This window comes from Musca autumnalis, unplaced genomic scaffold (genome assembly GCF_047663935.1).
Source record: "Musca autumnalis isolate F117 unplaced genomic scaffold, ASM4766393v1 scaffold_5, whole genome shotgun sequence".
NCBI lineage: Eukaryota > Metazoa > Arthropoda > Insecta > Diptera > Muscidae > Musca > Musca autumnalis.
In genome coordinates this window covers 211,245,204-211,262,164 of record NW_027412088.1, presented here as the reverse complement: position 1 = coordinate 211,262,164, position 16,961 = coordinate 211,245,204, and the positions used below count along the sequence as shown (strand labels likewise).

Sequence of the window (16,961 nt, the reverse complement as noted above, 5' to 3'; positions counted from 1 at the left end):
TCCGAAACTAATGCTTGGTTTACATTTACAAAATCCACTCGATTTCAACTGTCAATTCCATTGAAATCGAGTGGATTTCGTAAATGTAAACCAAGCATAACGGTAACTAACCTTAAAAACTGTATCTCTACACAGTTTGCTCATTACTATCAAGTCTACTATGCTGTCCGCATCTGTAGAGAAAGAGGTAAAAAAGGAAAAAAACGTACAACCTTTTTTTGACACATAATATTACATACATACATAAATGTGTAAATACAATTCACAGTGAACCCAGTTGTATGAAAAGATATGGCACAAAAACATTTGTAAACAATTATAATTGTTCCACAAAAATCCCATAAGGGACAAGGGAGACTTCTCTCATATCAATGAGTGCACCCCGATCCATATTAGCTCAATGATATGGGACCTACAGTTTATCGCCTAGTCCGAACGGCCTGGCTAAGACCCCATTTTGTAGAGAAGTTTTACATGGCTGCAATACTCAGGAAACGTCGCCAACATTACTGAGGGGTATTTTGCCACCTTTGAAAATTTGATGTTGACTGGCCGTAGAATCGAACTCACGACCTTCAGCGTGCAAGGCGGGTGTGCATACCATTGCACCACGGTGGCACCCGGTTCAAGTCAAATTTTCCAAGGCGACACAGACGGCGAATTCAGATCGTATCGCAGTGGTTCCGATATGGCGATAAATTTGATTGTGAATGAAACGAATATTCTCTAAACACATTTTCAATATCCAGTATTATTTTTGTTATTTTACAAGGGTCACTAGAAAACTATCTGGTCTATCTGGTTTGACAATGTTTAGCCTAAGTGTACTCAGGACAGTTTGACATACGACCATGTGTTGGGTTGGTTTGTTTATATTGAACTTTTTTTGCATGAAGGTATTTTGTTAACTCGCAACTTAAAATTCGAATTTACAGAAAAATCGGATGAAAAATCTGTCAAAAATCGGGATGTGTATTGTTCGCTTAGAACTTAAAATGCGTAAATACCAACAAATCGGCTGGAAAATTTGGCTAAAATCATCAAAATATCGAAAATTGGGCGGTACCTTTTTATGGGTGCTATACCTAAACGTGGGCCTATATTAAATATTTTTTGTTGTCTCAGAACTCAAAATGAAAAATTTCAGCCAAATCGGTTGGACAATTTTGCTGAATTCGTTAAAATCGGGTGGTACCTTTATCTGGGGGCTGTTTACGACATAGAAGAAGCTTGCAATTTAACATCAAATAATATTTAGCGGGTTAAATGGACCAAAACTTCTGTGTAAAAATTGGAAAAAAAAAAACATTTAGAATAATTACTTATGTATATGTTCCCACCCACTTAAGTTATATTCAGAAGAGGAACTCTTGACGTTTCTATTGATGCCAATTATGTTGATGTAGGAGGGCAGATAACAGAGTAACATCCTAGTATATACATTGATCCAACTGTTTTAATTGTGTGTTCTGTAACCATAATCAGTTATAGTTTAATACTGACAAATTTTTGAACGAGAATAATTTTTGTGGGAAGAATATCTAAATTTAATTTATGGTCCATAATTAAAATTCTTACTTTGCCCAGGGGAAGTGGTGTAGGGTATCACATGGTCGGCCCCGTCCACTATAGCCCTCTTAACTTGTTTTCAGTTGTAATGTGGAAGAAATTGAGAAAATGAAATGATCCAATGTGCTAGAAAAATTGAAAAGTTGGAACCGAATACGTTAAGAGAGTTTTTAAACCTGCTCCAATTGAATAAAACACGAAATATGTATTAAGATTAAAGCCAATGTGCGGGCATATGTACAAATCCCTCCACTGCGAGTCACGAACATGTTTGTATTTTTACCAATCGTTCCACTGAATATTGTGCCCAAAACCGGTTGTTAAAATCATCTTGACTTGTACCACCAGATGCAAGCACGTGTCCATCCAGAGTTGCCAACGAATTTCCTAATATTGATCGTTGGTGTGTATGCACCTAAAACAGTAAATATTGGAAAATGCTTTCAGCATCTCCATTCTTTCAAAGCGTCAACATTTGTGTGTTGCTGCGCGGACAGTAAGTACACGACGCAGTGGTTGTGAAATGACGTCACGCATTGATCTTCTAAGTCGTGGTTATTTAAGTTTTATGTGAGCCGAAAACTACTCTGAATTTTAGAATTGTCGTAGTGATGTTGTCTTTCTTGTTTTTATTGTTAATTAAAACGCCCTTTAACTCGCTTTCGGAGTGTTAGTAAATTGTTTCAACACTATTGTTACATTTTTAGATTATGTACAGTTTGTCAAGAAATGTATTGCAAATGCGAAAATTGTAAATTTCATAAATAAGAATTTACTATTTGGGGGTGACAATAAATGTATTGCAACGGGAAAATCAGTATTATAAAACTAAACTAACCAAAGCCGATAGCCTGTGTTGCTAGTGCTTTATTACTATAATTTTATTATAATTTATTAAAATAAATATTTTAAATAAATAAATAAAAAACTAACCATTTTTGCAAATGTTTGTAGTTATTAAGCATTTTTATGATTTTTGCGGCTTATAATGGACTAACAGTATTGAATGTGATAAAGTTCAGTGATAATAAAAGCCGTCATGGATGGTCTTAAGACAGGTAAAAAACGCATGAGACCATATTAACAATAAACAATGACGAATCGGCTACAGCCAATTTTGCAAAGAATGAATATTTGACTCAATATGTATTTTCGGATAATGGACCAATGCAAAAGAGTGCGATTTTAGCCTTGAAAACATCAACATACCTCTGGAAAGTATGTAGTATTTTGAAATGACCTAAACAGAGCTCAATAGTATTGGAATGACTTTATTTTTACTTTAAATGGACAGATATTATCCTCTGCTATCATAATAAATCCCAAAAAGTGCGCCAAATCCAATAAAACCCATCAATTAAACCCCTTCTGGAAAAGCTGGAATAACGAATTTTTGGGTACTATATTCTTTACCAAGGTACAAAGTATGCAACAACGGGTTCACAGAGATAATAATGACTGGGAAGACATCCCTACGGAAATACTTAATAATCATTATTCTGAAAGTCAGTATAAGGGATCCAGAAAGCTCAAACAAGTTCAACTACCACCATTCCAAAGGCCAGATCATGACATATTAATCTTATTTGTGTAAGTTGCTGATGTAATATGACAACACTAAACTGTTAAATACCTCGGGCCAAAATCCTGATACATCCCTTATAAAATGTATGGGCCCAGTTTAGAAAAAAAAAAAAAAACAAACTGGAGAAAGGTCCTCCTACGAAAGACCAAGATTTAATAAAAATTGCGGAACCAGTACCCTTAGAGTGTAGCATGCCGAGCCTTAATTTTTGGTTTAAGTAAGCACATTAAGGCTCCAATGAATGTTCAAAGTGGATAGACAACTCATTAAGGAACACAACATTGGTAATTCTCCAAGAAACCACCGATTTGGTAATTTTTGCAATACATTTATTGTCACCCCCAAATAGTAGTTAGTTCTTATTTATGGTCGTATTTTTATAAATCGCAAATAAACTTTGCATATTTTGACGGGATATTGTTTTGGAGACCAATAGCAAGAGATTTACATAATTTGTTGCCATAAACGAGCAATTAATATGAAATTTGTTAAAATTTTGCAATACATTTGTTGTCAAACTGTATGTATCCATGGATGTCTAGATACATATATCATACACATGTGGGAATGTGTGTTCGTAAGATGATTAAGATTCGAGGCCAAATCATTTATTATAGTTAGAAGAGTTAGAAGCTATGCGTGCTTGATGTAAACCGGCGTGTAAGTCAAATGAACTATACTCATGAGAGAGCAACTAATCATCAGAGACTAGCTTCCAAAATAACATATTTTGATTGAAACAACAATCTAAAGGTAAACAAATGGTCAACAAAATGTAATCAATTTTCGACAATTTGCGGATATTTTAACAAGAATCAGACTTCCATCAATAATGTAAAAATAAATCCAGTTTAAGGCTCTCACTGTATGACAATTGTCTCGTCAGTACGCGTTAAATGGTTATTTGTAATAAGAAACAAGTAAAAAAGTATCAGTCGGTTTTGCGGACTGCCAATGTCTGGGTCTTTTCCGACAAAAATTATGATTAGGATTAAAGTTAAAATGTGTTTAGGAAGTCATATCTTTTCGGTAGATATAACGCCCACTAGTCATTTCAGTGTGTCATCGTATACATTTTGGACCAGTATGCCAGGAAGCATGGACTTGTCCACGAAAAACATAAGCTTCGTTCCAGAACTAAAAAGTTTTTACACATTTAACACATTTTGAACATTTTTCCCCGAAATGCGTTCCCGTACACCAAAAAAGTTGCAAAATGTTCACTTCTCTTTGAACAAAAATGGCGCTGAATGGCTTTCTCTTTAGAAACTTTTTACACGACAAATTTTAGCGAGCAAAAATGTGCAACATGTTTCGATAAACATTTACAAACGATCTTCGAACAGAGCCTTAACTGCACTTAGGCACAAACGTTGAACTTTTATGGGAGAGGTACCCTAAGAAGAGGACCAATATGGACCATTTTAGAAGTTAAACTAAATTTAAACAAAATATTAGGAGATTCGAAGTTTGGACCAAATTGGTTGATCGGTTCGGGAGTTATCGTGTTCTCAAGCCACTACATATGATGCCAAAGGGGGTTTTTAACCTTTCGGACTGTTTTCTAAAGAAGTGTGGACTTGCCCCTAAAAAAAAACTTTTACCGTCCTAATTGAGGCAGCAAATTCAAGTAGCTTCATCAAAAATCAAAGTGATTCGAGAGAAGGTCTTAAAGTGAACTTATCCGAAATTTTATGTGGGAGGTACCCGAAGGAGTGGACAAATATAGTCCATATTCAAACCTTATCTATATCTGGTAAATATATTAAGATGTATAAAGTATGAACAAAATCGGTCACTCCCTTCAAGAGTTATCGTGGCCACATTTTTTCCGAACATTTTTGATTTTTTGTGGGGGAGGCACCTGAAGGAGTGGACCGATATAGCTTATCTTTGAACACAAATTAAGTTTGAACAAAATACTACGAAGGCCAAATTTTGGACCGAATCGGCAAATCCGTTAGAGAGTTATCTTGGGCGCCAACCCCTACACACAGTATCGCAGGGGGCTTTTTGCACCTTTCAGGCTATTTTCTCAGGAAGTATGGACTTGCCCCTGATGAAACTTGTACCATCGTTAAGGGGGCAGTGAATACAAGTTGTTACAGCAAAAATCAAAGCGATTCGAGAGAAGCTCCTAAACTGAATTATCCCGAAATTTTGTGTGGGAGGTACCCGAAGGAATGAACCGATTGAGCCCATATTTAAGCCCGGTAGAAATTTCACGATGTGCAAAGTATGGATCAAATCGGTTACTCCCTTCAAGAGTTATCGTGTGCACAATTTTTTCCTAACATTTTCGAACTTTTGTGGGAAGGTATCGGAAAGAGTGGACCGACATAACCCATCTTCGGACTTAAACTAAGTTTGGACAAAATATTGCGAAACTGTTGGGAGACAGACGGACGAACAGACAGACAGACGGACGGACATTGCTCCAAATTGTCTGAAACACATTTCGTTCAAACATACTTGGGGTCTAAAACCATTATTTCGATGAAGCACATTTTGCCCGTATGAAAGTGTATATACCCTCGTTAGCATAAATGCAGAGAGTATAAAAAAGGTTGGGTTTAGAACAGTAAACAATAAAAATAATAAAAACAATATACAAGAGATTGATTTAGACATGTATGATAAAAAAAACAACTGGCGGGAATCCAATGGAGTTATATTTCTTCAAACGTTTGGAAAAGTATACACTTGAAAATTCGTTTTTGACGGATTCAGTACTAGACTATTATTACATGCTCAATTGTGAAATCTACGCAAATCTGCATTTAGTAGCACGATGTTAGATTGGATAAGGTATTTTAGTATATTTTTCGACGATAATTTAATAAATATATCAATAATAGCTTTGTTCCAGAACTAAAGAGTTTTTACAATTTTTACGACTTTTACACATTTTACCCGAAAACCCGTTCCCGTACACAAAAAAAGTTGTAAAATGTTGATTTCTCTTTAAACAAAAATGGCGCTGAATGACGCTCTCTTTAAAAACTTTTTACTCGACAAATTTGAGCGTGTTGAGCAAATAGTAACATGGTTGCCGGCGTCTGTCTGGCTGGTACGTTGACTTTGACATTTGTTCCAGCTTTTTTGAAGTTTTTTTCCATTTTTGCGTTCCCGAACTTTTTAAAAAAACGTTTGTGTGAAAACAATTTTTCTCTCTTTCTCTCTTTTACGAGTTTTACTATTAAAAAGAACGGGAACAAAGGTAATGTGTGGGGTAAAATCCAAAGTATGGAAATAAACTGCCCTAGTGAACAGTGTTTGAAATATGGTATAAAATACCACTGAAGCAACATGAAATAAGCATTTTAGGGTTTCATAATGTTCTGAAGAATTGCTGAGCACATTATAGGAAGATTTTTGACAAAGGTTACTTGTTTCAACTCCCAACAGTTACTGACCAGATTTCCAGAAACTATGTAAACTGAAATCTTAGCAAATTCGTTTTCTTTCATTCATTCTACGCGGAATATACAAATTGATATTCCATTGGTTCACACGTCAATTTATGAACAATCTTATCTTGTTAGAGTCTACCGCGTTTGGAACTATCTTCCTAACAACCTTAAACTTTTTTCCTACTCCTATCACGCATTTAAAAAAAGATTTAAATATCACTATAATGGTTAAGTAAAATTAAACTAAGAGGTAGTTTACACTATCTATCAATGTCATATGACACGAAATAAAAACATTCCATATCTACCCACGCAGGCAATGTGGAGACGTAATTTCATTACATTTTTGCTGGTGTGGACGCACAAAGTAAATGGTGTAAGGAAAATCCCCAATATTGCACATATTAGCGACTATATAATGATGGAAAATTTCATGTCATATGACATTTACATATAGTGTAAACTACCCCTAAAGGCTCATTTATCTCTTGTTCAATATTCATATGGCTGAGGAGCCACTCAATTATCTTAATTATTTAATTGAATTATATTTGTTTATTTATAATCTTCTATATATATATATATATATATAAAAGTAGTGAGGTGAGTGACTGACTGACTGATTGACTGACTGATTCATCAGCGCCCAGACGAAACCGCTGAAGCTAGAAATTCGAACTATAAGTGTACGAAAAGTTACTAAATTTGGTACCAATTGTATATTTTGAGCGGATATAGCTACAATCTTCATATTTGGTATGGAAATCAAGGTTGGGAAGTGGTGTTGATATAAGGAAATGATTTTTGAAGTTCGTACTTATGTATACGGGTAGTACTAAATGGTACTAAATTTGGTACAATTTGGATTTGGGTGAACGGATAGAGCTGAAAACCTGAAATTTGGAATTTAGATTACCGTTGAAGCGTACCATTGAGATATGGGTGTAGTTTTGGAAATTCGAAAAAGTAGTAAACGGTACCTGAAAGTTGGAATTAAATTACTTTTGGAGTGTAGGATAGAGATAGTTTTGGAAATTAGTTCTTATGAGCACGGAAAATAATAAATGGTACTAAATTTTGTACAATTGCAATTTGGGTGAACGGGTGGGGCCGGAATCCTGAAAAGTGGAATTAAGATAACTGTTGCAGTGTAGGATTGAGGAAGTTTTGGAAATTCGTACTTATGGGTACGTAAAGTACTAAATTTGGTATAATTTGGATTTGGGGGAACAGATAGAGCTGGAATACTAATATTTGAAATTAAGATTACTGTTGGAGTGTAGGTTTGAGGTGGTTTTGGAAATTCGTACCTATGGGTGCGAAATGTTCTAAATGGTACTTAATATGGTACAGTTTGGATTTGGATGAACGGAGATAGCTGGAATCCTGAAATTTGGATGTTAGGTTACTGGTGGAGTGTAGGACTGGAATAGTTTTGGAAGTTCGTACTTGTGGGTACGAAAAATACAAAATGGTACTAAATACCATAACAAATGATAGATTATGGGAAGTAACAAAACAAGATGGCATTGAAAAAGACATTCGAATGAGGAAATATGGCTGGCTTGGGCATATTCTGCACAAACACACCGATGATATACCACAATCAGCTCTATCATGGAATCCGCAAGGTGCAAGAAGAAGAGGAAGACCAAAAGTTACATGGAAGCGAACAATCCAGAAAGAAATCAATAAATGAACTCAGATTCATAGCCCGAAAAAGAGAAGAATGGAAACAATACATCAAAGAACTAGAATAAGAAACATTCAAAACATATATTATATTGATAAATAGCTTAAAATATGTATTTTCTTGTGAGTAGGCTAAGTTCAAATTGAATATGCCAATAAAAAAAATAAATTTGGTAAAATTTAGATTTGGATAACGGATTGTGGTGGAATCCTTAAAAATTCGGAATTACTGTTGGAGATAGTAATTGAAATTCGTACTTTCATATGAAAAGTATTAATTGTATTATGAATAGAGTAATTCGAAAATTTGGTATTATAGCCGCTGTTGGTGTGTAAGGTTTAGATATGAATGTAGTTGTGGATATACGTGCAATAAGTGTACGAAAATTATGAATTAAATGGAACTGGCACAGAATTTGGTTCAAATTGTTATTGTGTAAAGGGGTAGAGCTGACATTGTGGAATTCGGTATTAGTATAGCAGTTGGCGTTTATAGTGGAGATAGAGAGGAAGTTTTGGAAGTTATGTTTACGAAAAATGTTAAATCGCGGTTTGGATATAGTTTTGGATATAAGGAAGTAATTTTTAAACTTATACATATTATGAGTACTATATTTGGTACCAGTTTGGTGTTGCATGAAGGGATATACATGGAATTTCGAATTTTTGTATGAGGGTTTGTGTTGGTGTTTAGATAAGGATTTTTTGAAATGCATACAAATTCTGAAATTAGGCTGAGGCCTGGCTGATTTAGTGAGAAATATGGTATTGAAAAATGGTATTGAATTTGACGTTGTGTTGGCGTTGGGTGTAGCATTGAAGCTGGAATTATATAATTAATGTGTGAAAAGTACAAAATTGCAATAAATTTGGTATTGGTCTAAGGAATAGAAGTGGAATTCTGATTTATTATTTATTTGTCAGGTTCATTGTTAGAGGTGGTCGTACAATAAGTGTATTAGAAGTATTAAATAATACTAAATATTAAAGCACTGGTATTGAGTGAATCGATAAATGAAATTTGTTATGAGAATCACTGTTGATATCAGAGGATCAGGATCAGAATGTTTATGAAAATCCACCTTTAAATGTATGAAAGGTTCCTACATGTAGTACCACTGGCATTGGGTGAAGAAGTAGAGTTAAAACTGTGAAATTTGAGCTAAGGTCAATAATTTTAAAAATTGTACTGAATAGTGTACTATTGGTTTTATGTTACCACGAATTCGGTTTCTAAATAATGTACTGAAATCAACAAGTCAAACGTATCTTTCCAACAAAATTGTTTTTATTTTTGTTGTCCATTCTGAACGTTATAGTAAGTTCATTTGAAAAAGGAAAATTTATGCGGCTAATGTTTTACAAGAAGATTTTTACACCCCACGGTGGTCGAAAGCACTGATCTAGCGGCGCGAAATTAATAACTTGCAAACGAATTGAGATACATCACTGAAACTTGGCACAAACTCAGCTTATACCTGTGGGTAATAATGTGCCAAATATGAACAATATCGGCTGATGTTTTGGTATAGCCCCCATATAACGGTACCTTAAGACTTTTGGTATTTTGAGGATTTAAACCACAATTTCTTAGCAAATTAACTGTAATATGGTACTTAGGGTTCCTAGTGGTCACAAAATATTTTCACCAAAAATTATGGACATAGGTGCACGTTTTGATATAGCCCCCATGTAACCGTGCCTCCCAATTTAAGGTATTTTGAATATCGTGACAATATTTTTAAACCAACTTGACTGTAATTTTGCATTCCGTGTTCTCAGTGCGTATAAAATCTTCTTACAAAACATTTTCAACACGGATTTACATATCTTTCAATGTAGCCCCTTTTATGGTACCCCCGATTCGTTAAATTTTTACTTGTTATCCCATATTTAATAACATATTTAGCTATAATATGGTATTATAGTGTCTCCGGGGGTAGAACTCCTCCTTGCAAACATTTCTCAAGATAGGTCCAGCTAAATTTGTATGAATTTCATGCAAAATCCCTTAAAAGTGCAGTCATCAAAAGATTTGCAAATATTTGCAGCCCTAATGTGGTTATTCCGTATCCAGAGAGTCCAATTTCATTCCCCAAAAAATAATCGAACCTAAGTTCGGCCAAGTTTACAAGATGCACTCTATGGAACAAGAGCGTACAACCCATAAAAACACTAAAAAATTTAATTTTTTGAAAATTTATTGCTATATAACTAAGTACCTCCAGACCCCAAACTAATTTTTATAATTTCAATCACACCCTCTGCTATTAATAAAAAATAAATGTTGTCCAGTTTCATTACGAATTTATTTAACATTTAAACAAAATTTCGAGTAGTTTTTCCTTCTTATTTGGTTAAGAAATTCGTATGCATTTTGTAATTTACACTGATGGGCCGGTTGGCTTTGAATTACAAGTTAAATAAATTGAATTGAAAAAATGAAGTTATTTTATTGCAACAGTTTTTTCAAAAGCTGATGCAGCAAAAACTCTTGTATTTGATAGTGAATAACTGAGTGAATATTTACAACAACAAAAATGAAAAACCAAAATCTTTGTCTGCAAAGAGTCTGTAATCGATACAATGGAAAATATTTCGCAATTTTATAGTTCGATTTTTTGACTTTCGCGCCGCTAGATCAGTGGTTTCGACCAGTGTGCACCCTGAGAACAAAAAGGCCTAAAATAAAATGTCTCAAAAATTAGCTGTTATATAGGGTAACATTTTTGAATAAATGTTTTCTACAGTTTTATATCACAAATTCCAAAATACGAACAGTACTTAAATGAAATTAAATATCAACTCAAATAGGTATTAGTACATCAACATTTTCACTGTTCACCTTTTCCGCATACGAAGTTGCGGGTATTTTGATAGTATATATATATAAGAACAGTGAGGTGATGTATTTACTGACTGACTGATTCATCAGCGCCCAGACGAAACCGCTGAAGCTAGAAAGTTGAAATTTTGAGTGTAAGTTGCTGTTGGTGTGTAGGGGTGAGATAAGGCTGGGTTTTTGGAAATTCGACCTAGAAGTGTACGAAAAGTACTAAAAGGTACTAAATATGGTACCCTTTGTATTAGGCATACGGTAAGAGCTAGAGTTCTGAAAGTTGGTATGAGGGTCATTGATGCGGAGTTAGAAAGATGTACCAAAGGGTTTTTGGAAATTCGAACTGTAAGTTTACGAAAAGTACTAAAGGGTACTAAATTTAGTACAATTGCGATTTGGGTGAACAGACAGAGCTGGAATCCTGAAATTTGGAATGGAAGTCACTAATGATAAGTAAAAAGAAAGATTTGTGGAAATTCGAAAAGTACTAAATGGTACAAAATTTAGTACAATTGGGATTTGGGTGAACGGATAGATCTAGAATCCTGAAATTTGGAATGAGGGTCACTGACGAAGAGTAACGATGAAAGGTTTTTGGAACGAAAAGTACTAAATGGTACTAAATTTAGTACAATTTGGATTTCGGTGAACGGATAGAGATGGAATCCTGAAATTTGAAATGAGAGTCACTGAATATAAGGAAGTAAGTTTTGAAACGTTTAATTATTTGAAGCATTGTGGCGTTTTTTTTATTGGGATAGCGTCTGCAATTTTGTTTTTTCAAAATAGTCTGGCTTAATCCCATTGTTGTTGTTTTAATATTTTAAAACAACTATTTTATTAGTGGAAAAGATTTGGCATTGTTCGCCAAGGGGTAAGGCAGGGAATACTATAGTTTCGATCCACGCCACTGGATCTCATCAGTTCCCTTGTTTCTTGTTTGTGGATATTCTCCACCGAAGTTATTTTTCAATAACTTCTTCAACAAGAAACTTTTTATATCCAAACATCAATCGTCAGCTCGAAGTATAAAGGTAAGCAAAGAAAAAGTTCAATGAGAAGCTTTTCCTTGGCAACCTCATACAACTCCGACGAAAGTGTCTGCGAAAACAATTCAAACCTCTTCCACTTGTATGTGTCGTCGAATTTCGACAAATGCACACACCAAAATTTGGTTGGTCTGCTTTACAGCAAGAACAACACACGTCGTGCCAGTGTCTTCAATTTGAAGCATTGTGGCGTTTTTTTTTTTATTGGGATAGCGTCTGCAATTTTGTTTTTTCAAAATAGTCTGGCTTAATCCCATTGTTGTTGTTTTAATATTTTAAAACAACTATTTTATTAGTGGAACCAACCAAATTTTGGTGTGTGCATTTGTCGAAATTCGACGACACATACAAGTGGAAGAGGTTTGAATTGTTTTCGCAGACACTTTCGTCGGAGTTGTAAGACAGTGACGTATTGAAGTGAGTCAATTTCATTATGACTTGTCAGATCGAACCTTGTTAGTTTTCTTTATTACGTTAATATATGACAACGATATTATCTAGCTAATATATTGGCACTGAAGGGTAGCCCTTGAAGATCAAATTTAAAATACATAACATTTTAAAGGCCATATAACTTATATTTTTAATGCAATCTTTTTTCTCAAAAAGGGAGGGAGGCTAACTTAAATATCGGACGTGGTATTTTTTGGTTACAGCCCTAATGTACATATGTGTGTGTAATTATTTGTTTTCCTAAAAATAATATCGCATCTTCTTTCGTTTAATTTTACAGATGACTTCTCATCGGAAACCACCTAGAATCCAAATGAGGGCAGAATCCATATTTTTATCGCTAGTTGTGATGGTGTCGTTATATAACGAATTGATTGAAGCAGCCGCTCACCCAGTTCTGACATACAAAAATACTTCCACTGCACTAGGACAGCTGGTTACTTCTAGCACTTTGGTATGGGAACCCTATGATTCCAAGAACAACAATCAACTGCAATATGCCGTTGAGGGTGGTAAATACATTAGCGAGGAAGAACACTACCCCATCTATGTATGTCGGGTAACGATCGAGGGAGTGACGACCAGTGGTCATACTGAGAAGATACAACAGGCTCATGTGTGTGTGGCAGCCCATTATAAAAATAAAAAATACGAACACTTTGATGTTCTCATAAACAAGGGTCACTTGGGTAAAGTATCGTGGAAGCAATGGCGTAAATTTAATTTGGGTATACCTGTCGGGGCCATTCGCATTGGTGAGGATTCCTATATTGCTAGGCACAAATCTGCTCAACACCAGAATATGCAAGAGGGAGAACAATTCCAAGGAGCTGACTACAATTTGGGACGTCTGGATCCCGCCGGGCTAGGAAAAATCAAGGCCATGGAGTCGGATCGTGAAAAGGACTACGATGAGGGTGAAGTTTTGGTCGAAACCGAGCCGTTTCGTTATGAATTGAGGGATATTCGCCTGGATCAAATACGGATGGACACTCGAGATAATGTTACCGAATTGGGTAAGACCATTACGTCAATATTCTGCAAATATGACGATTTCCATTAATTTTCTTCTTTTGGCCTTTCAGCTTCCGGTATTTTGGCCAACAAAATTGACAAGTACATTCTTGTAGAGACTGTCCTGTCATATGATTATAATTACATACAATACTGGGGATCGCATGAAGGCTTGGCACGTGGATTGCCAACCAAAGTATATGAAAAGGATTCTTCCAGTCCCACAGAAATCTACTGGGGCCTGAAGTACAGTGAAAAGCGTGTGGAAACGAAATCTGTTCAAACAAAGCTCTGGCCAGGCACCGCTATCAATGTGACCCTAAAGGGCAATTATGTGACACTTGAGGCTCCCTACTCGGCCAAATTGTATGCATTCTATGCCGGCAGTGAGGACAGCATATCGAGAAAAATAGCATCTGAGGTAAGTTGGATGGTTAACATGTATATTCAGATTAAATAATTTGTATATTGCTGTTTTAAAGGTGCGGAAATCCTACTTGAAGGATGTCAAGTTAGAATTCAGCCAAGTATATTGGATTGAAAATGGAACATTTGTGCCAACAACCACCACTACATCGACTACTTCCACAACTACGCACGCCACCACAACAGCCGGTAACCCAACACCTATACACGAACCGCCAGTAGTTCTAATGAAGGACCTAAGTGATGTGAATTCTGCCCCGGGCTCTTTGGAACCATCAATGTTAGATTCCCCAGCCAGCAATGAGATAGAAAAACCCGATAATATCGCCGAGCATCATCCAAAACCAGCCATGGCTGGCATTGGCTTACCACATAATTCCGCCTGTTCAACATCTCTGACACATATGTTGGCTTACATTGTTGTATGTCTGACCATCTCCTTCACAAGTGTACGTTGTTATTTAGATTAGGTCTATCCGTCACATTACCATCCCCTAATACCGTAATACGAATTGAACTATTTTCCAGTCCGATCAATACTACGTTTGCCTTGATTTCAAACTGTACAGAAGTGATTCAAAGAAATCAAAAAAATGAAAGAAAAGAAAACAAACATCGGCCTAGAAATATGTCATTTCCAAATCAATCGTCGTCCCATGTCCTCGTCGCATTCTCTTGACCCAGTCACACTCACCCCTATTAATTTAATTTAGGATAGCATTTATTATTATTTTTCTTGTTGTTGTACCTGTTGAAGACCCATTGTATAAAATCACATAAAGCCAACTGTTAAGGTCTATCGAGCGGTTGGTTTAAGATTCGCTACGATGGGTATTGAAGAAGCAGATTGTAGAATTGAAAGCAAGCTAAAAATTCCAAATGAGTTGTAAGTGTAATTATTTATTACTTTGCGAAGTGGTCGTAGGAAGCGCTACTATTTGTATAAGTCTCAACACTGAATGCAACTTTTGAAACCCCCGCTATTGATCTTATTCATCCATCTAAAAAGACAAATGATACCCAGTCACAACCAAATCACTCAGTGCGAATTTGACCCAAAGTGATGAGCAATCAAACGACATTCCATAGTTCTGATCTTTCGTATTTATTTTCAACAAATTATTTTAAGGCATGCACCTAAAAGTAAGTTAGTAAATACATACATAAGAATGTGAAATACAATCGGAATGTAGCCTTGAACGCAACTAAACCGTTCCATATGTTCGAATGCTGCAACTATTGTCCGAACCGAAGGATGCCTTGGCGTGTTATAGTAGTCTGGCTGGGCGTTGAATCAGTTTTAAGGAAACAGAAAACACACAAACCAAAATAACGATATGAAATAGCCACAATTTGTTAGTTTTACTCGTACTCAAAACATTTCCAAATAATATTTTACAATACATATATAAACGACTCTTTTATAGCTTTTAAGCGATTTATGAACTTTTTTGCAAAACAAAAAACATAAGACGAAAATCAAAATCACAACTGTAAAATAATAAATTGAAAACTATTAAGTCGTATATACATATATAAATATATATTAAATTAAAAAGGTAATAAATTTTACATGAATTATAAACTATTGTGCGTACTAGAGCTTGGGTTTTCATTTCGAAAGATATTTTAATTTGATGCTTTATATGTATGTAAAAAATAAATACATTTTTTATAATGGTATTGTTTTTCTCTTGTTTTTTCTCTCTACCCATAAATACACTAGAGCTGGCTGTGGAAATATGATCATAAAAAATAAGAGTAGATCAGTATCTAGCAGTTTTATATAATGGTTTTGCAGATTAAAATTTATAGGAAACGAGTGGTCCTAATTTTATTTGATTTGAAAAATTGTCTATTAACCTGCCATAAAGATATATAAGATCGCCCATGGCGTCACCAGACCTCAAACCCATTAAATAGGTAGAGACCACTCTACCTATACCTACTATCATGGTAATATTAGCTGTAAACGTGAACGTACATATAGATACATAAATGCATGTACCAGAAAAGAATTTGAGATTACACCGAATTACTCTACAAATAAGAAGCAAACCAAGTTAATCTAACCGAGTACGATTGTTAAACCGAAGTTTCCGCGGATGGTACAAATTGAGTGTTTATTTTTTGCTAGTTCTATAAATGTCATCAACCGAAACACAAAAACCAGCCCTGCAAAACCATCGCAATTCTAACGCGACATGGACAACAATTTTAAAATTGGTTTGTATTCTTTTTGTACACAATATCATGAGAAACGGCGCTAACCAGCAAAATTGCGGGTGACAGAATATAATGGTCGAGTGAAAATAGAGAACACTGATAATGTCACAGCGGCTGAATATCAACTAGCTCGTGTTGATTATAATGCAGAACATGTTAATTTCGCTGTAAAAACGACAACAATGGGTTATGGGCTACTGATGTTAAAAGGGGCATAATAATACACCAACTCGTAGAAGCATCTGATAGACGAAAGGAGAGATCTTCACACATATACAGTGGATCCAAGCGAAAGTCGTACAGCTAATGTCATTTATTTTATTGACTTATGTATATCTCCGATACTAAAAGGAATATGAAGAAAGTATTTAAGCAGCTTTTTAGTCCATTTAGTCGACAATTTAAAAACACGAAATAGGAAAATTAACAAACCCGTTAACTTTGTTAAAAAATTAAATTAGCTAAAATACTAAGAATTTTAGCACCACAGCAATTATAAAGACAAAGTATTTGTTAATATAATTAATCCAAGTACATGTTTTTGTTTTTTATTAAATCCTACGATCGATTTACAACTTTTTCAGATGTAATTCGAATCATTTTAGTTGTAATTCGAGAATTCCATTTGTAATTCGTAACATTTTATTTGTAATTCGAGAATTCCATTTGTAATTCGAAACATTTCAATTGTAATT

General features: G+C 35.0%; 1 protein-coding gene across 3 annotated transcripts in view; it reads left to right on the top strand.

The window, feature by feature from the left end:
• uzip (beta-pore-forming protein unzipped) overlaps nt 1-15,723 on the top strand; it is a 48,913-nt gene extending 33,190 nt beyond the window's left edge. For all 3 annotated transcript variants that reach the window (XM_073957451.1, XM_073957449.1, XM_073957450.1), the window contains 3 exons: nt 12,881-13,616; nt 13,686-14,035; nt 14,097-15,723. In XM_073957451.1, coding sequence (XP_073813552.1) covers nt 12,881-13,616; nt 13,686-14,035; nt 14,097-14,510 — 1,500 coding nt within the window. In that variant the 3' untranslated portion in view covers nt 14,511-15,723. The remainder of the gene's footprint in view (nt 1-12,880; nt 13,617-13,685; nt 14,036-14,096) is intronic.
• The last annotated feature ends 1,238 nt before the right edge of the window (nt 15,724-16,961 follow it).